Source organism: Schistocerca piceifrons, chromosome 5 (genome assembly GCF_021461385.2).
Source record: "Schistocerca piceifrons isolate TAMUIC-IGC-003096 chromosome 5, iqSchPice1.1, whole genome shotgun sequence".
Taxonomy (NCBI): Eukaryota; Metazoa; Arthropoda; class Insecta; order Orthoptera; family Acrididae; genus Schistocerca; species Schistocerca piceifrons.
This window is the reverse complement of record NC_060142.1, coordinates 671,450,506-671,478,259: the sequence shown is the minus strand read 5'-3', so window position 1 is coordinate 671,478,259 and position 27,754 is coordinate 671,450,506. Positions and strand designations below refer to the sequence as shown.

The 27,754-nt window shown below is 40.3% G+C and overlaps 1 protein-coding gene across 1 annotated transcript in view; it reads left to right on the top strand.

Moving 5' to 3' along the window:
- Window positions 1–27,754, top strand: part of LOC124799191 (homer protein homolog 2) — a 222,853-nt gene that overhangs the window by 140,670 nt on the left and 54,429 nt on the right. The window contains exons 4-7 of the mRNA XM_047262726.1: window positions 8,116–8,271; window positions 8,359–8,630; window positions 12,476–12,503; window positions 18,544–18,689. Of these exons, the coding sequence (XP_047118682.1) occupies window positions 8,116–8,271; window positions 8,359–8,630; window positions 12,476–12,503; window positions 18,544–18,689 (602 nt within the window). The remainder of the gene's footprint in view (window positions 1–8,115; window positions 8,272–8,358; window positions 8,631–12,475; window positions 12,504–18,543; window positions 18,690–27,754) is intronic.

The following is a 27,754-nucleotide window of genomic DNA, read 5'->3' as shown; positions in this document are numbered from 1 at the left end:
AGTGTTACACGCTTTCTCTTTGCCATCGGTGGGTTAATGGCGTCTGTTGGGCCAGTTGTGTTACCCCCACATTGTATGTTGAAGACTTTTGCATTTGAAGCATCTCCCAATCTGTAGCCTCACCTGAATGCTAGTCCCAAGCAGTAGTCTGTAGGACCTTTGCTTGGACCCTTTCCCATGGCTTACTTGTTCTCTCCTGTGGAATGAAAGTCATATATTTCTGTCATTGTGCCATGGTCCCTGCAAACCCAGAGCTGTACTTGGGTACCCAGCACATTGATGCTGTTGCACAGTCCCACTTTTTGGAACTGTTTTTTGATAAAAAGCTGATACAGCTGCTCCATGTTCAACAACTGCATACTTATGCTTAATACTCTGTGTTTCCTTGCCCACACCCCTTAGGGTGTGGATAATGCTACTCTCCACCCTATTTACTGGGCCCTGAGTCTTGTGCCAGTTGGACTATGGTTGCCAGTTTTATGGCTCAGTGGCACCTTTGACTTTAAAATTATTGGATCCAGTCCATCATTGTGAAGTAAGACTGCCACTGGCATCTTCTGGACTAGCTCTGTAGAGAACCTCCTTGCTGAAGTGGAGATCTTGACTCCTCAGTTATGATAGTGTCAACTCTTGCTTATGCAGCCACCATCCAGCAATTTCCTAAGCATCCAACTTGTCCAATTCTTTTTGATGGAAAGGTATTGAGACCCCTGTCACCCTTCCTTATGTGGGATAGAACGTGCTTAAAGACCCTTTGCCGGGAATGGTGCCTAACCTACATAGAATGTGCTCACCATGTTTTTCTGCCATGCTCCGTCCCCTTCTTGGCTAGTACCCAGACCATGAATTAGGACTGATTTATTTTGAGGACACAAAGCTTCAGTTGATGTCCATCCCCCTCAGTCCTTCAGAAGAGTCGCAGTGCTGCCGTCACTTACACCAATGGCTCTAAAACTGTGGATGGGATGGGGCATACTTTTACTTCTCCCAGCGGATGGGAAAAACATTCATTGCCAGGAATATGTAGTGTGATTGGGCAGAGTTAACAATCATTAACAGAGTCCAAAGTTCTATTAAACGGGCTGCCCTCAACTGCATTTTTATTCACAGCGACTCAGTGAGCACTATCCAGCTGTTGATCAGTTATACTCTTGTCATCCTGTGATATCTGCTGTTCATGATTTTCTCTCTGGCCTTTGTCAGATTGCCTGCTTAGTTGTCTCTCTGTGGGTTCCTAGTCATATGGGAATCACAGGGAATGAACTGTCTGACCCATTTGGCTAGTGAAGTGAAGTGATTACTCACTCAACATTCCCTTAGACTATCCTAGGCGCAGATTTATGGGTGTAAATAAGACCTCCCTTCACTCGGATATGGACCAGTTTCTGGTGGGCTACTTCTCCCTGTAATTAAATCCACACTATCAAGGAGATGACTGTTGCAAGGCACTCCTCCTTTCGTTACTTCTAGAACAAATCCACTGTCCTATGTCTCCTTCGTGTCAGTTGTATCAGACTAACACACAATTTTATTTAATGTAATGGACCAGCCCTATGTTGTTGCTGTGGAACCTTACAGAAAGTAGCTCACATTCTGGTGGAATGCTCACTACTCCTAGCTCTCCATGGGAAGTGTGGTCTTCCAGATTATTTGATTCTAATATTGGTGGAAGACATATGGACAGTCAAACAGGTTTGTTTCTTTTATCTGAGCAAGTTACTCATCTGTAACCTTTTAAACTAATTTTGGACAGTGTTTGGTGTGTTTGGGTTTGGAGTGCCCCTGCCACTTGCTTGGTGAGGGGATCCTTGACCCTACCTCTTCTTATTACTGCCTTAGTCATCCTTCTTTTTTTCTGTTTTAATTGCTTTTAGATGCAATTAGCCCTTTTTTTCTGCTACACCTTATTTTACACTTAGGGATAGCACTCTGATAAAGAGCAAAACCTAAAGGATTTTTTATCCTTGATATAATCTGATGACAAAAGGACAGTTGAACAGTTGAAGAGGTGTTCATGTTTTCTCTGAGGTGATGGGTGTCATTCCCATTTTTAACATTTTGACGGTAACAGGTCGAGTGAGACAGTTAAGAGGGGGGGGGGGGGGGGGGGGGGGGGGCAGGTCTTGTTCCATGCTGACCCCTGGAAGACATTTACCTACACCCATACACATGCTGATTATTTCTCACATTTTACAGCTTTGATTCCAACTGATGTTCATTATGTATTTAGCCTTCTCACTTATGCTGTTTCGAATCTCTCAGTAAAAAGTCACTCTTTACTCCGTAACTGTCTTTGCACATCATTAGATTGGAGGGGGTCAGATTTGTGTGAGGTTTCTCTGACTGCAGATCTCTATTTTACCACTCCTACGTACTTTTATTATTCAGTAAAATTTTTGTCTATCGTTGCTAACTCCAGATAATTTCTCTCTCTGGTGACTTCACTTTATAATACCTTCACCCCCAACCAACCATCCAGCAATCAAATACAGTGTCTGGAATGCAGCTGCCGGATTATCTTTTCCACAGTCGATATTGGCACACATACAAACTCTCAGCTATCTTTGATATGTGTTTAGGTTGTCAGGTTCTGCTTTGTCAAACATGTTCATAATAATTAACGAAAAGTCCTGGCAGGAAGCAACATACTCCAGAAATGCTATTTGTGGGAAATTGAATGATAAATGTGAACCCCTGCAGTTCAGTCAAAAGCCAACCATTCTTTTTGGGATGCTTAATTGGCTGAAAGGCCTGAATGTTACAATTTCAGGACTTGCTGGAAGCTTTTGAAACCCAGAGACAGCTGGCAGCCCTTTTGGCTGGAGACAAATCGGGTGCAGAGATTGATTGGTTTGTTAGTAACATCTTCCATTTGTCACTTTACACATTATATCATAATTATATGAAATGAGCCAGTTTACAGAATATTAACGCAATTGGTATGTAAATATTGCTACATGTTGACCATTTATGGCTGCATTCACATAACGGAAAACAATATTTAGATTAATAAAACAAATAAGTGTGTAACACTTAATGATCTAAATATACTACATGTTTGTAAAAAAAATTTCTTCTCTGGAATAAGCGTCTCCCTGAAGGAACTTTTTCAGCTTAGATTTAAATTTAACTTTTAAATCTCCCAGGCATTTAATCTCATTGGGCAGGTGCTTGAAGATTTTTAGAAGTCGCTTTATTCACTGTTTTTTGAAGTGATGTTTACAAGTGTTGCATATTTCAAGTTGACAGCTAGTGAGATGTAGCCAGTACAGAAGGCTTACAAACAATTACTGTGCATCCCTGTGTGCACGTGGTTGTGGGCGCGGGTGGGCGCGCGCGTGCGCTTGTGGAATTCTGATTGGTCATCTCTGGATTTATAGGCCAGAATTGTGGCCTAATGCACATGCATATGCACGTGATTGGTCGCAACAGGTTTCATATTAAATAGTGAAGCTATTGTTTTGATGGAAATCGTGTTTGATGGAAAAGGTGGACTTGGGAAGGGTTAACTAAAAGTAATGAAGGTCATTTGTTTGTATGTAAATATTGTGATTTTGGTGTTTCTTTCGACCCAAGTACTTATGGACTGCTGTTATGTTTTGTCTTCCTGGAGACTTCTATAGAAGCTGCAAGAAACCATTCAGAGACACCATATTGACTGTTAGCAGAGTACATTTTCCAACCCAGTGATTGAATCTGAACCTTTCTGAATGCATTTATACTTTTGGAGGGTATTTATCACTGGTGTTGGAGTAGTGACAGTTTTAACCCAATCCTGCAGGTCACAGCGAAGTTCGAAACCCTTATTAAGATTATTTTACAAGTGTAGCAATGCCAAGAATTGAGCTGAGACTGCCAATAAACTTTTTCTTGTTAATGTGTTGTGTAATTTGTTGTCACTATGACTGTGTTTATTGGGGCCATGACTGCTAGCAAGATTTCACACAACATTATGGAATCTTTGAGAATAATACAAAGAAACATTTCAGTGTAGCACATATGTAATGTATAGGGGGTTATAGGGACCACACAACTATAATAAATACTTAAATGTTGGCTACAAAACAAATTTTCTTGTAAATAAACAAAACCGGTCAAATTATGTGGCTTCACATGCACCAAATTAATGTAATGATGTAAACATACCGAAAGATTTTTGTTCCCAGGAACAAATGGATGATGCCTATTAGAAGCAAGGCTTGGTTGTATGTTGAATGTATGGAAAACATACTCCTAAAACCCATGTATGGAAAACATACTCCCAATACCCAACACCACAACTACTGTCTTTTTCCATATCTGAATTTTGACCTTAAAGAGGGAAAAGGCTTTTTGGGGGCAGTTTGTGAGCAACTGAGTGTATACTAACTTCAAACTCAGTGCCTTCCTCATGCCTGAACAGTTCCACATGCTGATAATGGGCCCCACCCTCTGCCTGTCATTCATTTAATTGGTTGGTACCAAAAATGCAAAAAAGCCCTTTCACAGCACATAACCATGCAGCATAGATACACAATGAGCTGAGGAATGAAGGAAATCCTGAAAATATGTCACAACACTCAGAAATGGCATCAGTGCAAGGCCATCGTACAATTAGAAATGTAATTTCAGAAGAAGGCACAGCCTCAGGCTGGCTGATATAGTATTTCCAAGTCACACATGGTCAGAAACATACCCCCCAATGCTCTCAACTAGAGCAGACAAGCAAATGGCCACATGTTTGAACTCTTGTGCTAGTAATATAGTATCAAAACACATCACTGTACAAAAATTTCCAGTACAGCCTTAACACTAACTAGTTAACAGCCTGTCTACATTAATCATTAAAGGAAAAGATGAGAAGAATTCTGATGTGGCTGCTGACAGGTTGAATCGGATAGATAAGCCAGTAGTGGAGACAGTCCTTCAACAGATATACCGTCTCTAGCCCACATTTTACATGGGCATGTCTTCTGCATGGAGGAGACCCCACAAATTGTTCAGGATATATATAAGCAAGATCTCCCCTGCCCCCTCCCCCCAAAGTGGTAGGACACAAAAAACCAACTATTTTTCATTATCTTTCACCCTTTAACAATCTCAACAACAAGGTTTGGAGGCAGTGAGACCCTCTGAAGCCTTCCTTAAGACATTTGACAATAGGGCAATAGATATGTCGAAATTTAGCAGCACTTCATTTGTACGTTTTTCATTAACTTATTGTTTTATGAGTTTGTGAGTGGAAGCTAGCATTTCCAAGTGGTGCTGATGAATGCCTTCCCTTTTCCCCTTCATTGCTCAATAGTGTATTCACAGTAGGCTCATATCTGTGAATACCAAAGTGTAACTTCATGCTGCCATAAGCATCATGGTTGTTGATTATGATTATTGTTGAAACTTTATGGGAGACTTGGCTGCAATCTGTGAACAGGTGGAAACAGCTTTTGCCACTGTTGACTGGCTTCATTTGGCCAGTGTGAGCTGCATTGGGTGGTGGAATGGCAGGTCCCACAGAGAACCCTGGTAGTTGGTGGGTTGTGTTCAGATCTGGATATTTCTTGAGGATTGTCATTTATGGCCAATGGCTGGAAGGCTAGCAACATACATTTAATGATAAGGTTTATGTGACTGCATGCTGTTTATAGTAATAAGACAGAGCCAGCAGGCTTTGCTTCTCTTGCTCAAGCAGCGATCTCTCCTCGTTACAGTTTGAGCATCCACAGAGGAGAAAGGAGTGGGTGTTAGTTGTAGAGAGTTTGACTTTTAGGGAAACAGTGTATAAGAAGTGGAAGGTAACGCAATATTAACTCAGTGTGTATCCCAGGAGGAATCTTCTGTCAAGTGGAGGAGGCCATCCCAGCAGCAGTTCAAAGCACAGGTTGCTGTCAACTGTCAGTGCTTTCAGTGGTGTTAGTGACGTCTGTCCCTGTGAACTGGTACTAATTCTGACTTTCTCGAAACTGGTCAAAGAGGTGGAAGACTGCTAGTGTCACTCATGGGTTCTCAAGATAGATGGCAATCTGAAACAACATTTTTGATGAGTGATGGGATCCATTCATCTGATCTGAGTATAATATCTAAGCCTAAAACCTTGTCAGTTCTATGATAAGCCCTGCTACGGATTTCTCTACCTGCACCAAAAGATGGAGTTTCAGAGGGCGGCCATGGATAGGCCAAGTATGTGCTGCACACTAGAAAGCGTCAACAACGGTCGTAGAGTAAATGTAGCAGCAGCATTTTTTAAAATATATTACATGACATTATGAGATCTACAGAAAGACACACATCCCTGAAAACAATTATTAGAACCAATTGGATTTCAAATGTGGAGGGAAAATTGAAATATCAGTTGTCAACTGCCAAAGCAAAGTCCCAGAATCCACCTCTCTCTAAGGAATCAATCTCTCGCGTAAACCTAGGAACTGAGGGTTCATTGAAGTATGGAAACTTTCAATAACACCTATGACAGCTTTTTTGCTGGGTGAAGAAATGGAACAGTTGGCAGCATATGTTCTTCTAAAATGTGAGTATATTCCTCTCTAGTCCACCAATTTTCTCACTTCAGCTGCAGTCTTCCACCTCCAAACAGTCAAGGTTACCCATCCCCTATATGTTGTGACAATAGTGTAACACTGCAAGTGTCACTGGATCCTTGTCCTCGTGTCAGGCTGTGGTACCAAGCCCTATAAATCTCTTGACAGCTGGGAGATTCTGGAGACAAAATGACATACGTGCTTCCTGATGGACAAATGTACTGGCTTGTTTTCTTGCAGGCTTGCAATGACAGAAACCAGCAGTGAATAGGGCAGTGGTGGACAGCAGCTACACCCCCTGCAAGGTGTGCAGAGGAATGTGCCCACGTCTGAAGTGGATGCGAATGGAGTCTCGATGATGGCATCTGAAATGGCTCTGCCTTGGCCTCTGTAGTTGGTTTAGGTCTTCCTGCTTTCTGGTAAACACAAAGATTTCCTTTGTTCTTCTCTTAATACCTTTTTATCTCATTTTCACAGTAATATGGCCAATGGTGGAAGAGTAGTCTATTTCAATGTTTCGGAGACTTGTGAATGAATATACACACATTTCTGTTCTTATGCTCACAGTTAGCAAACTTTTGAGTGGGCGAGGGTAGGGGGAGGAGGAGGAGGAGGAGGAGGAAAAGAGAGAAAGAGAGAGAGAGAGAGAGAGAGAGAGAGAGAGAGAGAGAGAGAGAGAGAGAGAGAATAAAAGTTTATAAATTAGGTACCTATGCAGAATAATGGGTTGTTGTAGAAAATATATCATTTATGTATTGGTTCCCGTCTTATGAAGATAAAATATGGTCTGTAGTAACCACAACCAACAGCGGGAACGCCTTGTGCTGCAGATTGGAGCCGCCAGGCAGGGAAGCCGCCGGCAGTGGAGCACGCGCCACCGGGTAAACAGAGGACGAGTCGGATGACAGACCAACGACAACTGACAACAACCGACCATGACCGACTATGGGCGACACAACAAGAAAGAGATAACAACGGAGGCTTGTGGAAACCATAACACCAAACACCAAACGTAAATCCACTCGGAACCAGAGCCAGGCAAATGTCAACAACGAGCAACGACCAGAACGCAGTACTGCCGAGATAGAAACGAAATCCAGAGTAAGTACCAGACTGGCTGGACTAGGGCAGAGTGGGTCCCTATATACGAAACCGGAGGGAGCGGCTATTGGCCGCTGTCTGCACGTGGCTTAGCGGTGGCGCCCTCGCTGCGCGAGAGCCACTGCGCGGAATAGCCGCGGCAGAGGCGGAGCCCTCTATGGGCTGACCATGTCCATTTGTTCTGCCGCGTGTTCGACTTCCACGGCAGAAGGTACTAGATGGTCCTCTTAAATTAAAACAAAAATTAATAACAGCTTCCAGCTCTGGTGAACACTACTCCTTTCCTTCACTTCAAATAAAATTGTCGTGAATAATTATGTATTGGGCAGGATTTGAAAGAAACCTCACAGTCTTACCTCATTTAAAATTGGATCAAGTAATAGCTCTTTTAAACTGTCACCCTTTCAGATTGGGAATTGAATCCTAATGATACATGTAATTTTTCTGATGAGAAAGCTAGGCATTGAAAGATTTGTGATTGTGTCGACACTTTATTTTTCAGTTCATCGAGAAGTTTCAGGAGGTGAAAGATGCGACTCGTCTGGCAGCAACCAAAGCTCTGGCCAACGGTGCCGCAACAGGTGCGACACCTGTCACCTCCGCCAACGCATCCCCCCGTCACTGCCAGGGCCTGTGCCACAGCCTCTGCTGCCGCCGGGTGCGTAACACTAGTTGTCAGGTGAAGCAGCATGCTCTCCATGTTAGAGGAATGTGACTGGAGCCCATTCCTTATCACGGGCTGCAGGTCCCACACTCACCCTATCGGGGGACGGCCCGCTGCTGGAACCACCGGCCCTCCTCCAACCCTGGGGCCCGGATCCACAGTCAACTCCGTGGCGGTTTCAGCACCGCCGGGAGCGGTAGTGGCTGCTGCGCCCTCGTCCGGACCAGTGAACAGTTGGCCACAACCAGAGCCATAACCAGAGTCACAACCAGAACCAGAACCAGAACCAGGTGGGCGACACCAAGAGCCACCAGCGCACCCAGTCCCTGCCGGGGGGCGGCGGCGCCCTGCAGGTCAGCGCCTGCTACCTCTCTTCTTCCTGCTGGCCAACTGCACTCACCCAGATACTGCTTCATTTCTTCTTCTTCTTCTTGTTCTTCCTGTCATCTTGTCATTATTATTATTATTAAAATTATTATTACTACTACTGCTACTACTTCTTTAATGTCTGTGTTAACGTTTCCTTAATTCTGTATGTACTGTTCCTCATTTTCTCTGGCTTTGTGAATTCTGTATGTAGTATCTTGTGCATAAAAGTGTTTATGCCTCTTATTATCAGTTCTCTTGTGCTCTTATTTTGCACATCTCTTAGCCTGTGAGCTAGTTTTTGCTAATGCTCTTTTTGAGGTATGTAGTAATTTTAATTTCTTGAGCCTGCTGGTATTCAGTTAAACTGTCCAGAGAAGACTAACGTCCTCTTTGGTAGTAACTCTCACATTTTCTTTGTACTTTGGTAGATCTCATTATTTCTCATTTTGCAGGTCTCTTTTGTAATTGTCACATCAACAATTCTTTGTCCAGTCTGCCTTCCGAGGTTCCCATTTCGTCATTATCGAGCAGCTGTGTGTGTACATACATTCTGGTTCTATGACTGTAGTATAGTGCTACAGGTTTTTATTTCTAGAAATGTTTATCCTGCAATAAATATTAGATTGTGTGTTCTTCTCACTTTACTAATTTATACATCTACTGCAAAAATTTCTGGCCTGCTTTGTTGTGTATTTTTTCTGTGCTATTTGCAGTAGCTGTTTCTAGTATGCATACTGTGTGTGTGTGCGCGCGCGCGGTGTATACATGCATTTTTTAAAGACTGTTTTGTGGCTGTATCAAAAAATTTACATCTTTCATTAAAGACTTCTTCTTTTCACATTTTTGTGGTAGACTCTTGAATATGCTACTTCTGTGTGGTTGTTATTTTTGGTTGCGAACAGCAGCAAATGTATTATTATTCAGTTGTTACAGCTTTTAACTTGAGTTTTAATACACTGTACACATACGTAATTTCAAGCAAAACTGAATGTCACATACCTCTCTATTAATTTTTTTAATTTATATTTGTAGATTATATCTGAATTTTCCATTCATATTTATTTGGCAGTGTGCTTTAGCTTAAGAATGCTTTGTGATACAGAGGAACAAGCAACTGTGTGTGTGTGTTGATTTCTACAAAATAACTGGTGTGTGGTGTGTGTGTGTGTGTGTGTGTGTGTGTGTGTGTGTGTGTGGTGTGTGTGTGTGTGTGTGTGTGTAGGTGGGTGGATGGGTGGTTGGTTGGTTGGTTGGTTGGTTGGTTGGTTCCTCCTTCAGGAAGAAGGGTTAAAGGGGGAGAAAGAGGGGTGAAAGAAAAGGACTAGAGAAGGTCTAGGAAAAGGGGTAGATTGCGAAAAAGTCACCCAGAACCACGGGTCAGGGCAGACTTACCAGACTGGATGAGAAGGAAAGACTATTTGTTGGGGAAAGACTTCCCTTCTCATCCCATCCGGTTAGTCTCCCCTGACCCGCAGTTCTTTTCCTAGACCTCCCCAGTCCTTTCCCTTCACCACTCTTCCTTCCCCTTTAACCATTCTGCCTGAAGGAGGAGCCGCAGGTTCCGAAAGCGTGCCTAATTATATGTTTCTTTTATATGTGTGTTCTGCTGCCACTCGGTGAGTAGATTTTTTTATCTATCCAATTACATTATTTTGTCAAAAATTGGTTGTTTTCTATTACAGTACACAGTTTGTCACGTATGTTAATGATGTCAAATTTTTAATAAATATCGTAAAGATGCAGAGTGCTAAGCACTCTAGATATGTGTGGTTGTGTTTAAGAGAAATGGGGAATGAAAGATGAAGCCTAATAAAACTATATAAAAATATCTATACTGTTAAATAAAATCAAAGTAATAACCAAAATTGAGGTAGTTGCTCAAATTGCAAATCTGTGAAATCAGAATTTGCTGCTGGATTACAGTCAGTAGCGTATTGCTCCACTCAGCACATTGTAACATGCTCAGATCATCCTTGGAATGCTGTCCACAATTGGGGTAGAAACATTGCTCTCCAAGTCTGTCACTCTTCGACAGCCATTCTGAAGTTGTGCAGTTTGTGAGTAGTGTTCCTGTAATGACACACTAAAAGTTTCAGCTGGCTCCAAGCATGCTCAGTTCAAGCTGCATATGAGCAGTTACTGCGGGCCATTCCAGTCACGGGATTCCTGCCTCCTGGAGGAAGACATTCATGAGATGGGTGCAGTATGCTTGTGCATTATAAGCTAGAGAGATTATCCTGTTACTGAAATGTTTACTTTAGAGCCATACAACAGGCTGGAGAATGTAGCCATCTGCTTACCTTCTTTGGTGGTGTGGGGCAGCCAACAATCGAACATGGTGCTGGCCAAAAACTTGATTGATCCACATCTGTACTGAGTCCTTGGGCCTCCGTACCTGAGATATGCGTAGGTACCTGCCTGCCTACACATTGTTCTACAACAGTTGTCAGGCTTCAGACAAGTATTACATTCATTGGTGAAGAGAACAAGGCAATGCTGATACAGGTTCCTTTTACTCTGTGTTCCCTTGCCTGTCAAGAACCAAAATTGGTTATGTGGAGAGAATTGGGGTTGACATAGATTTTTTTAGTTGCCTTGAAACAGGCAGCATACAGTTCTGATGTATTCTCCTCAGACTACCATAATTTGTAGGTAATGATTGTCAGCTGGTGTTTCTGCTATGGTGCACAGTGTCAGCTAGAAATGACCCTGTGAGGCATATTCACTGATGGCAAAGTGTACACGAGCCATATTCATGACTGGAGACAGAACTTATTCTGCAGAAATGCTCTGAGAAGCCAGTTTAATGTTACCTCGTTCACACAGGTGACTGAATCTAGTGATTTACTGCTGTCAAGAATATTGAGCAAGAGGTCTCCACCAAGAAAATGTGAACTGTGCAAGTCATGAGGATGGTGCAAACATTTTCTGAGTTGTTTCTATGTGGTAACATTTGGCAGCCAATTATTTAGGCACATGCACATGTGTATTCAGTTTTCTCATATGTTTTGTCTGGTATTCTGTGTACAGAGTGATTCAGGTGGAATGTCACATAATTTGCGAGGTAATTCTAAATGTAAAAATAAACCAAATAAGTCATGTGAACATGTGTACGAATTTAGATTGTTGCGGAACTGGAGTGGCTTGAAGACTACACACATCCAGGGATGAATATTAAGTCAAGAGTGAATATTACTTACCAAAATGCTGAGTAGAGGCTATGATAGACAGAACAATGGTGGACCAGACGAGTGATCCATCTTACAAGAGTTGCAGGTGTTCTCCAATAGATGGCAGCACTTCGATGTTGCACTGAGGCAACAGCTGCAAGCATAGCCAGTGTTCAGTCATGGGTTGGATCAGTGAGCAGCCACGAGGCCGTGTGTGTGTGTGGGGGGGGGGGGGGGGGGGGGGAATTTAACTGAGCAAGACCATTGAGTCTGTGACTCCCAATATGCCACATGTTTACATCCATGCAGAAGAAGCAGACATGTTCTTCGTGTATGAATACCGTAATGACAGTGACTGTGTGGCTGTGACAGAATAACAGAGATGTTTCCCTGATCAATGAACCCCCTATGCTAGGGTATTTCCCAGGGTTTTTCAAACATAATGCGAATATGGAATACTATCATGTGTACATGTAACATCAGAATGTGGGGCAGTCATTTCAGTTGAGGGAAGGGTCAGCAGTGTCTGACCACCCGTATGTTGCACATTAGCCATGAGCTCGATGTTCCACAAATGCCTACACAGAATTTCAGTAAGTGATATTCATGCTTGTCTTAATATTCATTCATGGGTTTGTGTCATCTTCAACCTGCTCCAGTTCTGCAACATTCATCCTGAATCACCATGTAAGTCACTTCCAAGCAAGACTCGACAGTTGTTTGGCGATCTCCTATGTAAAAACAGGAAGGGAGGGGGGGTTGAGGCAGTGCATGGAGATAACAATTGCTTTCAAGTCTGCCAGGTACATTTATTGCAAAATTTCAGAATTACAGAAAAAAGCAGTAGACTTCCATACATCAACACTAGAGAACCTGGCAATGCTTTGCAATTCTTAAATATGTATGGGAATGAATATACTTCCTAATCTGGGGTATCCTTGAGAATTAAATGTACAACATTGTTCATTTTTTGGGTACTTCGTGGTAAGAGTATGAACCAGTTTTCTGAAGTACTGGTCTGTAGAAGGGCAACATACAGTTGACCATGTGAAAAACACATTGATCATAAATAAATTCCAATTTCTTTGAATATATGATCTTGAGCCATGTGTATTGTTCCTGTAAACGAAACCTCAATTCCCCTGGATTGATTGGGTACATCAGTTGGGGTCATTGGTGTATGAAGTACGAGACAGGCCTCACCATCTGTTGCAACTATGAGGATAGTTACTTCAATGACTTCATTGTACGTAGTTTTAATCTGCGATTGGATAGCAATACAAAGTTTCGTGTAATTCATATTGCATTCTAATTTTCTAATCAAAGCAAAAGTCATACATACGGGGCAACTGTGTATATGGGAGGAAAAAAAAAAAATTGTCTACTGGCTTAAGTGACTTGCTATCATAGTTGAAACGAACTGCAAGAAATATTATGAAAGTGCGCATTTCCACAACTTTCCTCTCTTGCAATCAGTTTTAACAGAAATCCTGCACATTGTTTAAAAGAAACAATAGACCCGATCATACTACATCTCAAGTAGTTCCAAAATGCTGTGTTATATTGCTATTACATCTTAAAGTCTGTTAATTGTAAGTGCTTTTACTAGCTAATGAAGATTATTTTCAGTTTAAATATTCTAGAATGAGTAATGCTGTAGTTTGTACTTAGCTGCTATTTTACCCGACGTCTTGTTGTTGGAGGTATTCTGGCATCTCAACTTTGCAGTTTGGTGGTGGTAACTTCATTAAATTAAGCATTCAGACATTAACTTTACCTCAGTCTTTGTAATTTAATCACAAAAAACTTTTGAATACATGCTTCTAGAGAATACTACTTTGACTTTCACAGCATTGTTCAAACTCTGTACTCCTCTGCAATGTACTGTACATACTGGTTTGTTGGACAAAGCCACTGAAATGTAAATCTGTTCTTAATAGTGTGAACCAGTATGTGAAATATTGACAACCGCATTTTAATTTAGTTAAAATATATATATATATATATATTTAATTTAGTTACATTTACATATATTATCTAGACACACCATGACATACTTGAAAAACATTATTACAATTTTCTTACTGAAACTTCATAAATTTGCGTTCCTTCATAATCAAAATTTACATACAAAATAAGTGCTTTTAACAATTAATTTTAGAAAGTATTAATTTTAAGCAGAATTAAATTGTAATTTCATGTCACCTATGACAATTCATATTAATTTATAAGAATTACTTTTTTCTATTTGTCCTGAAGATGGCAAATGTATTATTTGTTTACATAACAATACACTTATTTTCATTAAGTTTGGCCATAGATTCAAATAAGGTGCTTTCTATATATAGTTCTAAACGCCATTGAGAATAATTAGTGCAAGTTGAAATACAAAATATAACTATATGCAAGTACAAGGGGTGTTCAAAAAGTGATGCAGTACATTTTTTTCCGGAAAGTTGGTTGGTTTTATTTAGGATTTCAATACACTATATTATTTTGGCTACAAAACCCTTTTGTTTAACACAACCTTCAGTCATTGCAATGGCCTTACACCCCTTACTCAGAGGGTCTGTATGCCCCCATGAGCCAATGTCTTGTTCCTTCATCCATGTACTGCTTCTTGCAGGTTGGGTCAAACAGATGGAAGTCAGAAGGTCAGAGGGCCAGGCTCTAGAGTGGACAAGGAAGAACAGTCCAATGACATTTTGTGAGCTCCTCTTGGGGTGCACAGGCTTTTGTGATGCCTTGTGTTGTCATGGAGAAGGAGAAGTTTGTTTGCATTGTTGCGGCAACAAACACTCTGAAGTCATTTCTTCAGTTTCAAGAGGGTATATTTTCAACTGAAATTGGTCGAGAAAGAAAGTGTCACAGTACTTATTGAATGCTCCTCATATACACACAATGGCATTGACTGGATCAGGTGATATACTAAACCACTGTACCACAGGTACTTTTTGGGCCTCCTGACCTGTTACATTACAACTTTCATTCATTCATTCATTTATTCATCCATTGTGTTCATCATGAAGAAGAGCATGTGGTACGAATAAAATTATACATCAGTTGTCAGAAGCAGCCACAGCAGACTACTTGCACAAAGAATACTAACAAACAGTTGGAACTAGTGCTCATCACATAGATATAGATTGTATAAAAATAATGGCGACCCCATAACTTTTTGCAGAAGCCTGACTCCTTGATCCTTGTGCAGCTGTTCCCATTTCTGCTGCCAGGTGTCCAGTGACTGCTTCCATGCTTTGCTCACTAAGCTACTTTGATTTGCTTTAAAGTTGTTGTCAGTAATTTGAATTTATGCCATTTCTTTTATAGAGAAATGTTGATATGAAAGAGTATGAGCTTGGATCTTAAGTTCTTGCAACATTTTGCATTAATATTCTGAACTGTGCTCCAGCGCTAACAAGGCCTACCCATTTCTCTCTGTTTGAAGTGCTGTTTGTGATCCAGTCACAACATGGCCGCAGTTTAAACCATTTGTTTGATACAGCCAGAGCCACATTTGTGAGAATATTTGGCACATTCCAAGTGCCCAAGACTGAGCCTGTCTTTTGTTAGCATTCATATGCCTACAGAAATTAAGCACATATTACAGCTGACTAAAGGTAACATCAGTGTTGGAACACTTGTAATATGCCAAATCCCCTCACAAATCTGACGCTGACTGTATTGGCCAGACCATTTAAATTGTTGCTAGATGGTGGTTGGATGACGAGTTCCACTTCCAATAGTGTGTCTGTCTCGGTGGTGCAGCACTGCATTGAAAATGGTCATAAAATAACATTGCAAGAAACGAAGACCATAGCCCACACTGCTTCACATTATGTGACATGATTAATTTTAAAAGCTTGTCCATTTGAAAATACTGTTTAAGACCCCACAATATTGATAGCCCCCCCCCCCCCCAACCTTCCAGGAAATTTTGCATAGAAGTGTTCCACTTGCTGAACATGACATCTGCAGTAAAATATGGTTGCACAGCTTGCAAGGACTGTGCTAAATACTAGAACATTGGCAGTGAGTGCCTTTTGTGTTAGCTGCCGTTGCTCGTATTACACTGAAGTGCCAAAGACACTAGTATAGGTATGCATATTCAAATACAGAGATACGTAAACAGGCAAAATATGGTGCTGCACTCAGCAACACCTATATAAGCCAACAAGTGTCTGGCACAGTTGTTAGATCAGTTACTGATGCTACAATGCGCATGAGCGATAGGACACAGCATCTCCGAGGTAGCAATGCAGTGGGGGATATTCCCATATGACCATGTTGCAAGTGTACCATGAATATTAGGAATCTTATAAAACATCAAATCTCGGACACTGCTGCAGCCGGAAAAAGATCCTGCAAGAACGGGACCGACGACGACTGAAGAGAATCGTTCAGTGTGACAGAAGTGCAACCCTTCCGCAAATTGCTGCAAGATTTCAATGCTTGGCCATCAGCAAGCGTCAGCGTGCGAACCGTTCAATGAAACATTGTCAATACAGGCTTTCGGAGCCAAAGGCCCACTCGTGTACCCTTAATGACTGCATTAAACAAAGCTTTATGCTTCACCTGGGCCCGTCAACACTGACATTGGACTGTTGGTGACTGAAACATGTTGCCTGGTCAGAAGAGTACCGTTTCAAATTGTATCGAGAGGATGGACATGTACGGGTATGGAGACAACCTCATGAATCCATGAACCCTGAATGTCAGCAGGGAACTGTTCAAGCTGGCGAAAGCTCTGTAATTTGTGAGAGGCATGTACAGTTGAGGTGATATGGGACCCATGATACGTCTAAATACAAATCTGAAAGGTGAATGTATGTAAGCATCCTGTCTGCATCCATTCATGTTCATTGTGAATTCCAATGGACTTGGGAATTTCCAGCAGGACAATGCGACGTGCCATATGTCCTGAACTGCTACAGAGTGGCTCCAGGAACACTCTTCTGAGTATAAACACTTCCACTGGCAACCAAACTCCCCAGACATGAACATTATTGAGCATATGTGGGATGCTTTGCAACGTGCTTTTTCAGAAGACTTCTCCTTGCTTGCGGGGGCTCTACACGATATTAGGCAGGTGTACCAGTTTCTTTGGCTCTTCAGTGTATATTCAAATTCAAGTGTGCGTGCATGTGTGTGTGTGTGTGTGTGTGTGTGTGTGTGTGTGTGTGTGTCTGTGTGTGTGTGTGAGAGAGAGAGAGAGAGAGAGAGAGAGAGAGAGAGAGAGAGAGAGAGAGAGAGAGAGAGATTATACGAGGTGCATTCAAGTTCTAAGGCCTCCGATTTTTTTTCTAATTAACTACTCACCCGAAATCGATGAAATTGGCGTTACTTCTCGACGTAATCGCCCTGCAGACGTACACATTTTTCACAACGCTGATGTCATGATTCCATGACAGCGGCGAAGGCTTCTTTAGGAGTCTGTTTTGTCCACTGGAAAATCGCTGAGGCAATAGCAACACAGCTGGTGAATGTGCGGCCACGGAGAGTGTCTTTCATTGTTGGAAAAAGCCAAAAGTCACTAGGAGCCAAGTCAGGTGAGTAGGGAGCATGAGGAATCACTTCAAAGTTGTTATCACGAAGAAACTGTTGCGTAACATTAGCTCAATGTGCGGGTGTGTTTTCTTGGTGTAACAGCACACGCGCAGCCCTTCCCGGACGTTTTTGTTGCAGTGCAGGAAGTAATTTGTTCTTCAAAACATTTTCATATGATGTACCTGTTACCGTAGTGCCCTTTGGAGCGCAATGGGTAAGGATTACGCCCTCGCTGTCACAGAACATGGACACCATCATATTTTTTCAGCACTGGCGGTTACCCGAAATTTTTTTGGTGGCGGTGAATCTGTGTGCTTCCATTGAGCTGACTGGCGCTTTGTTTCTGGATTGAAAAGTGGCATCCACGTCTCATCCATTGTCATAACCAACGAAAAGAAAGTCCCATTCATGCTGTCGTTGCGCCTCAACATTGCTTGGCAACATGCCACAGGGCAGCCATGTGGTCGTCTGTCAGCATTCGTGGCGCCCACCTGGATGACACTTTTCGCATTTTCAGGTCGTCATGCAGGATTGTGTGCACAGAACCCACAGAAATGCCAACTCTGGAGGCAATCTGTTCAACAGTCATTCGGCGATCCCCCAAAACAATTCTCTCCGCTTTCTCGTTCACGTCGTCAGACCGGCTTGTGCGAGCCCGAGGTTGTTTCGGTTTGCTGTCACACGATGTTCTGCCTTCATTAAACTGTCACACCCACAAATGCACTTACGACACATCCATAACTCCATCACCACATGTCTCCTTCAACTGTCGATGAATTTCAATTGGTTTCACACCATGCAAATTCAGAAAACGAATGATTGCACGCTGTTCAAGTAAGGAAATCGTCGCCATTTTAAGTATTTAAAACAGTTCTCATTCTCGCCGCTGGCAGTAAAATTCCATCTGCCGTATGGTGCTGCCATCTCTGGGACGTATTGACAATGAACGCGGCCTCATTTTAAAACAATGTGCATGTTTCTATCTCTTTCCAGTCCGGAGAAAAAAAATCGGAGGCCTTAGAACTTGAATGCACCTTGTATTGTATTTATGCACACTTGAGGAAAATTATGCTTCAGTTTGGTTGTTAGATAATGTTTGATATTGAAATTATGAAATATATTTTAAGTAATTGTAATCGTGTATTGATAGTAGATTAATATGTTTGTGCTGCTTTCACAGGCAGGAGAGAGCCCCAAACATCAGCCAAAGTCTGGAGATAAGAGCCCAGCTCCTGTGTCTGCAGCAACACCCGCCATTGCTAACCTGCCTCCAGAAGCACAACTTAAATATGAAAATGATAGGCTGAAGCTTGCTCTAGCACAGAGGTAATAACAGCAGCCACATATTTAACAGTTATCCTTTTATAATATTGTTGTGTGCTCAGGAGACAATTCTTGCCACAGTGAGAACGAAGAGGATGAGATTTAATAAATTAATGAGGAAGTTTGAAGGTGGCAAACTCAGTATTTGGAGATAGGTGTAGGTGGAGATGTGTATTTGTGGTGGGTCAAGCATGTTGATGCTTTGTATGGGCTACCTGCCTTCGTCCGTGTAGTGGCAGAACATTTTAGAGAGAACTTGGAGAATGACCTATGTAAAATTTTAATAGTACTGTCTCAATGGAGAATTTCTACAACATAATACCAAACTAACTTTGGGATTGGATCAAAGATTTCCTTGAAGATAAAGCTCTTCACATTATTGTTAAGAGAGTGACAGTTTTACACATGCAACTAATTTTGTGTGTACATCATGGGACTGTTACAGCCATTGGTGTTGTGGATGTATGGTAATGGGATAATGTACGAAACAGCTACTATACCATATGCTACATTGTTGTTGTATTTAAGTGTAAATCATCAGTTGACTGCATTACATGAAGAGTGTGTGTGTGTGTGTGTGTGTGTGTGTGTGTGTGTGTGTGTGTGTGTGTGTGTGTGTGAGAGTGAGAGAGAGAGAGAGAGAGAGAGAGAGAGAGAGAGAGAGAGAGAGAGAGAACGAACTTCGAGTGACTTTCGTGATAGCTTATGCCATGAGTATACCCAGAATTACTGTACAGAAGACTGTTACTGAACAGTTTGCAGAGGAAGAAAATGTATGCAAAACTGGTCCTGTAAATGTTGACCATTGACTTGAAGTCCTACTGGGTGCTTGTTTGTTAAGGATTTCTGGAATTGTGCAGAAATGATGCTACTTCTTGGACTGTGTTATAACTGGAAATGAGTTTTGAGTTTTCAAATATAAACCTGAGATGAAGACACAGACCTCCACCTGGAACATCTTGCAGTCACTGTACTTTGAGAAGGAACCTGTGAGGAGATCCAAACTGAAGGCTGTGCTCGTTGCCCTTTTTGATGCTAATGGTATTGTTCACCATTAATTTGTACCTGCACTGAACACACTGTCAATACTACCTTTTATGTTGAAGTGCTCAAAAAAGCTGCAAAAGGGTCACACACACCGGACCCCATGTTCTCAGTTTGTGGAAGATCTACCAAGGCAGTACATGAAGCCACACTTCGTCTTTGGTGAGAGACTGTAGGTTAAAAACGACATGGCAACACCGCCCCAGCTAGCCTCACCCCAATACAGTCCTGACCTTACTCTGGCAAACATTTGTCTGTTTTTCCATGTCAAAACACTCTCAAAGGGACACTGTTTTGAGACTGTCAAAAACTTGAAAGCTGGTGTTACAGTTGCTCTAAAGGACATATCAACCCAGGTGTTCCAGTGTGCCTACAACACTTGGAAAATTGCTAGCAAAATGTCCCATTTTGAAGAATTTTGATTCTGATCTATTATACCGTTCTGTTCAATAAATTAGTTTCTATTGACTTCCACCCAAACCTGCAGATATCAGACACTCAGATTTGGACGAAACATTCTATGTTGACAGAGTATCAACCAAAAGTCTGATTTAGTTCGTACTATGTGCTGTCGTCCACCAGAACGGGCATAAACATTAATTAAAAGTAACAACAGAACTACCAGAGTACACAAAAGGAATATCTGTCTGTGAGCTTATTGTTTGTCATTTCTATGAGGGAGCTGGTAGCGCACTAGCTCATTGTACGAAGAATCCAGGGTTCAGATATCAGTGATGGCATTATTATTATTATTATTATTATTTCTTTCCTATCTCAGATGTCATGTCTGGTTAAAAATGGAAAGTGACGCGGACCTTGATCAAGCGTGACTTCCTTCTAACTGTATGGTATATGTTACATTGCATTTAGGAACTTTCGGGTAATTGAACATGTATCAATAATTACAGATTTCTGTAGTTGTATATATACGTTTGGATGTAGCTGTGTTGCGTTGATGTACTGGTGGATATTGTGTGGTATGACTCCTGTAGTTAATGGTATAATCGGTATAATGTCAACTTCATCCTGATGCCACATGTCATTGACTTCCTCAGCCAGTTGGGTGTATTTTTCAATTTTTTCTCCTGTTTTCTTCTGTAAATTTGTTGTATTGGGTATGGATATTTTGATTAGTTGTGTTAATTTCTTCTTTTTATTGGTGAGTATGATGTCAGGTTTGTTATGTGGTGTTGTTTTATGTGTTATAATGGTTCTGTTCCAGTATAATTTGTATTCATCATTCTCCAGTACATTTTGTGGTGCATACTTGTATGTGGGAATGTGTTGTTTTATTAGTTTATGTTGTATGGCAAGTTGTTGATGTATTATTTTTGCTACATTGTCATGTCTTCTGGGGTATTCTGTATTTGCTAGTATTGTACATCCGCTTGTGATGTGATCTACTGTTTCTATTTGTTGTTTGCAAAGTCTGCATTTATCTGTTGTGGTATTGGGATCTTTAATAATATGCTTGCTGTAATATCTGGTGTTTATTGTTTGATCCTGTATTGCAACCATGAATCCTTCCATCTCACTGTATATAATGCCTTTTCTTAGCCATGTTGTTGGATGCGTCTTGATCGATGTGTGCTTCTGTTAGATGATACGGGTGCTTGCCACATAATGTTTTCTTTTTCCAATTTACTTTCTTTGTATCTGTTGATGTTATGTGACCTAAAGGGTTGTAGCAGTGGTTATGAAATTGCAATGGTGTCGCCGATATATTTATATGAGTGATTGCTTTGTGTATTTTGCTAGTTTCTGCTCGTTCTAGAAAGAATTTTCTTAAATTGTCTACCTGTCCATAATGTAGGTTTCTTTATGTCGATAAATCCTCTTCCTCCTTCCTTTCTGCTTAATGTGAATCTTTCTGTTGCTGAATGTATGTGATGTATTCTATATTTGTGGCATTGTGATCATGTAAGTGTATTGAGTGCTTCTAGGTCTGTGTTACTCCATTTCACTACTCCAAATGAGTAGGTCAATATTGGTATAGCATAAGTATTTATACCTTTTGTCTTGTTTCTTGCTGTCAATTCTGTTTTCCGTATTTTTGTTAGTCTTTGTCTATATTTTTCTTTTAGTTCCTCTTTTCATATCTGTATTATCTATTCCTATTTTTTGTCTATATCCTAGATATTTATAGGCATTTGTTTCTTCCATCGCTTCTATGCAGTCGCTGTTGTTATCCAATATGTAATCTTCTTGTTTAGTGTGTTTTCCCTTGACTATGCTATTTTTCTTACATTTGTCTGTTCCAAAAGCCGTATTTATATCATTACTGAATACTTCTGTTATCTTTAGTAATTGGTTTAGTTGTTGATTTGTTGCTGCCAGTAGTTTTAGATCATCCATGTATAGCAAATGTGTGATTTTGTGTGGGTATGTTCCAGTAATATTATATCCATAATTTGTATTATTTAGCATGTTGGATAGTGGGTTCAGAGCAAGGCAGAACCAGAAAGGACTTAATGAGTCTCCTTGGTATATTCCACACTTAATCTGTATTGGCTGTGATGCGATATTATCTGAATTTGTTTGGATGTTAAGCGTGGTTTTCCAATTTTTCATTACTATGTTTAGGAACTGTATTAGTTTAGGATCTACTTTGTATATTTCCAATATTTGCAGTAGCCATGAGTGGGGTACACTATCAAAAGCTTTTCGGTAATCAATGTATGCTTAGTGTAGTGACCTTTGTTTAGTTTTAGCTTGATATGTCACCTCTGTATCTATTATCAGTTTCTCTTTACGTCCTCGTGCTCCTCTGCAGCAGCCTTTTTGTTCTTCATTTACAATTTTGTTCTGTGTTGTATGTGTCATTGATTTCTGTGTAATGACTGAAGTTAATATTTTGTGTATTGTTGGTAAGCATGTTATGGGGCAATATTTTGCTGGGTTTGTGTGTCTGCTTGATCTTTAGGTTTCAGATAAGTTATTCCATGTGTTAGTGTATCAGGGACTGTGTATGGTTCTGCATTGTAACTGTTTAATAATTTAGTTAGATGTGAATGTGTTGAGGTGCAATTCTTTAGCCAGAAATTTGCTATTTTATCTTTTCCAGGGGCTTTCCATTTGTGAGTAGAATTAATTGCTCAGGTGACTTCATGTTGCAAAATTATCACTTCAGGCATTTGTGGTATCATCTTGTACGTGTCTGTTTCTACTTGTATCCACCGTGCATGCCTGTTATGTTGTACCGGGTTTGACCATAGGTTGCTCCAGAAGTGTTCCATGTCTTATGTTTGGTGGATTGTCTATTGTAATGTGTGTGTTATCTACTGTCTGGTAAAATTTCTTTTGGTTTGTGTTGAATGTTTGGTTTTGTTTCCTTCTATTTTCACTTTTTTTTGTATCTTCTAAGACGTTTGGCCAATGCTTGTAATTTCTGCTTCTTTTCATCTAATTGCTCTATCACTTCTTGTTGTGAGATTTTACCTAACTTTTTTCGTTTTTTGTCTGATATTTCATTTCTTATAAATTGTGTTAGCTGTTCGATGTCTTTCGTCAGTTTTTCTATTCTGATCTGTAGCCTGTGTTGCCATGCTGGTTTTGTGGGTTTCTTCTGTGTGTTGGTTGGTTCTGATCTCTGCCTAGTGTGTATATTTAGTGTAGTGAGTGCTCCTATATAAACCACTAGTTGTAACTCTTCCATAGTTGTATTTTCATTTATTTTGTTGTGCATGAATGTGTTGATAGTTGTTATTGTTGTTTTGACTTGTGGGTTATTTGGTGGTCTAGACCATTCTTGCCTAGACCACCAAATTACCCACAAGTCGAAACAACAACAACAACAACAACAACAACAACAACAACAATCAACACAATCATGCACAACAAAATAAATGAAAATACAACTATGGAAGAGTTACAACTACTGGTTTATATAGGAGCACTCACTACACTAAATATACACACTAGGCAGAGATCAGAACCAACCAACACACAGAAGATACCCACAAAACCAGCATGGCAACACAGGCTACAGATCAGAATAGAAAAACTGAGAAAAGACATCGGACAGCTAACACAATTTATAAGAAATGAAATATCAGACAAAAAACGAAAAAGGTTAGGTAAAATCTCACAACAAGAAGCAATAGAGCAATTAGATGAAAAGAAGCAGTAGTTACAAGCATTCGCCAAACGACTTTAGAAGATACAAAAAAAGTGAAAATAGAAGGAAACAAAACCAAACATTCAACACAAACCAAAAGAAATTTTACCAGACAATAGATAACACACACATTAAAATAGATAACCCACCAAACATAACAGACATGGAACACTTCTGGAGCAACATATGGTCAGACCCGGTACAACATAACAGGCATGCACGGTGGATACAAGCAGAAACAGACACATACAAGATGATACCACAAATGCCTGAAGTGATAATTTTGCAACATGAAGTCACCCGAGCAATTAATTCTACACACAATTGGAAAGCCCCTGGAAATGATAAAATAGCAAATTTCTGGCTAAAGAAGTTCACCTCAACCATCCACATCTAACTAAATTATTTAACAATTACATTGCAGAGCCGTACACAGTCCCTGATACACTTACACAAGGAATAACTTACCTGAAACCTAAAGATCGAGCAGACACAGCAAACCCAGCTAAATATCGCCCCATAACATGCCTACCAGCAATATACAAAATATTAACTTCAGTCATTACACAGAAATCAATGACACATACAACACAGAACAAAATTATAAATGAAGAACAAAAAGGCTGCTGCAGAGGAGCACGAGGATGTAAAGAGAAACGGATAATAGATACAGAGGTGACATATCAAGCTAAAACTAAACAAAGGTCACTACACTAAGCATACATTGATTACCGAAAAGCTTTTGGTAGTGTACCCCACTCATGGTTACTACAGATATTGGAAATATACTAAGTAGATCCTAAATTGATACAGTTCCTAGACATAGTAATGAAAAATTGGAAAACCACACTTAATATCCAAACAAATTCAAATAACATCACATCAAAGCCAATACAGATTAAGTGTGGAATATACCAAGGAGACTCATTAAGTCCTTTCTGGTTCTGCCTTGCTCTGAACCCACTATCCAACATGCTAAATAATACAAATTATGGATATAATATTACTGGAACATACCAACACAAAATCACACATTTGCTATACATGGATGATCTAAAACTACTGGCAGCAACAAATCAACTACTAAACCAATTACTAAAGATAACAGAAGTATTTAGCAATGATATAAATATGGCTTTTGGAACAGACAAATGTAAGAAAAATAGCATAGTCAAGGGAAAACACGCTAAACAAGAAGATTACATATTGGATAACAACAGCGACTGCATAGAAGCGATGGAAGAAACAGGTTCCTATAAATATCTAGGATACAGACAAAAAATAGGAATGGATAATACAGATATGAAAAGAGGAACTAAAAGAAAAATATAGACAAAGACTAATAAAAATACTGAAAACAGAATTGACAGCAAGAAACAAGACAAAAGGTATAAATACTTATACTATACCAATATTGACCTACTCATTTGGAGTAGTGAAATGGAGTAACACAGACTTAAAAGCACTCAATACACTTACACGATCACAATGCCACAAATATAGAATACATCACATACATTCAGCAACAGAAAGATTCACATTAAGCAGAAAGGAAGGAGGAAGAGGATTTATCGACATAAAAAACCTACATTATGGACGGGTAGACAGTTTAAGAAAATTCTTTCTATAACGAGCAGAAACCAGCGAAATACACAAAGCAATCACTCATATAAATACATCGGCTACACCATTGCAATTTCACAACCACTTCTACAACCCTTTAGATCACATAACATCAACAGATACAAAGAAAGTAAATTGGATAAAGAAAACACTACATGGCAAGCACCCGTATCATCTAACACAGCCACACATCGATCAAGATGCATCCAACACGTGGCTAAGAAAAGGCAATATATACAGTGAGACGGAAGGATTCATGGTTGCAATACAGGATCAAACAATAAACACCAGATATTACAGCAAGCATATTATTAAAGATCCCAATACCACAACAGATAAATGCAGGCTTTGCAAACAACAAATAGAAACAGTAGATCACATCACAAGCGGATGTACAATACTAGCAAATACAGAGTACCCCAGAAGACATGACAATGTAGCAAAAATAATACATCAACAACTTGCCATACAACATAAACTAATAAAACAACACATTCCCACATACAAGTATGCACCACAAAATGTACTGGAGAATGATGAATACAAATTATACTGGAACAGAACCATTATAACAGATAAAACAACACCACATAACAAACCTGACGTCATACTCACCAATAAAAAGAAGAAATTAACACAACTAATCAAAATATCCATACCCAATACAACAAATTTACAGAAGAAAACAGGAGAAAAAATTGAAAAATACACCCAACTGGCTGAGGAAGTCAAGGACATGTGGCATCAGGATAAAGTTGACATCATACCGATTATGCTATCAACTACAGGAATCATACCACACAATATCCACCAGTACATCAACGCAATACAGCTACATCCAAACGTATGTATACAACTACAGAAATCTGTAATTATTGATACATGTTCAATTACCCGAAAGTTCCTAAATGCAATGTAACATATACCATAGAGTTAAAAGGAAGTCACGCTTGATCAAGGTCTGCGTCACTTTCCATTTTTAACCAGAAATGACGTCTGTGTCAGGAAAGAGTAATAATAATAATAATAATAATAATAATAATAATAAACACAAACATAGAAAAAGTAACAGATGTACAAAATTGTTAGGGCTTTTGTGGCCACTTGTTGATAAACTGCCTATCGGTTTCTGTCTTGGGTTCTTCGGCTGATGTTCATCCAATGATTTTACTGACGTTTCACAAGCATGAGTGGCTGGCATTGTCAAAGTTTCACCCTCCATTGCTGGTAGTGAACTGGAGCCGAGCTCGCACCCGCAGACTATATGTACCTGGCACACAATCGTCCGAGGGCTTCTCCGCGGTCATTTCCGGTGCGGTTCTCCTGTTGCGACCTGTGACGGTCATTCGCTGCGGTACGGGAAGCCAGGATCCATTTACCTTAAGGCTTTCCCTTTTCTTGTTGAAGCTGTCCGTGTGTTTTTGTATTTCTACAGCTTCGTGTGTTTTTGTATTTCTACAGCCTTTCTGAATAAGCACATGTGATAGTGCTTCTCTACAGCCAGAACTCCCATGTCGGCAAATTTAGCTCAGCGCATGGTCTTTCACGGCCAATTTCTCCACCTGCTCCAACCTGCAATGTTGCTTATGTTCTTTGATCCTGGTGTTGATTGATCGTCCAGTCATTGCAACATAAACTTTTCCACATGTGCTTGGATACGGTATATTCCCGATATTGCAAGTGGGTCCCTTTTCTCCTTTGCCAATCTAAGACACTCTTTGATCTTCCTTGTCAATTTGAAAATTGTCTTTACACCATGTTTGCGCAATATACAGCCGATTCCATCCATCACAGAAGTAAAAGTAATACATCTAATGTGTGCGGCACAGCCATCTGCAGTCTGTTATTATTACTGTTAGTACTGCCGCACTCATGTTGCAGTTGTTTTTCTGTTCTATTGTCCCATTGTTTCTATTTATTCTGTGAAATTACAAATGTTCTTGCTGCTTCATCATGAGACATATTTGTTCCGTCACATGTGTTCAACAGAACATCACCCCTACCTATATAAATGTACTCTATAGGTTTGCTACTTTCAACTATCGAAGCAAAAGTGGACTGCCAAAAGAACATTTCTACAAACTCTGAAAAGTATTTTTACATATCAGGAAAATGTTGTCCCATGTAACAAAAAAAAAAAAGTGGTCATTTGTAGTATTGGTACAACTCACCCATGTAAACCACGTGCTATGTCGCTGATAGATATGCTTTTCGTTTGCTCTGGTAGTTCTGGTGTTACTTTTAATTAACGTTTATGCCAGTTCTGCTGGACAACAGCACATAG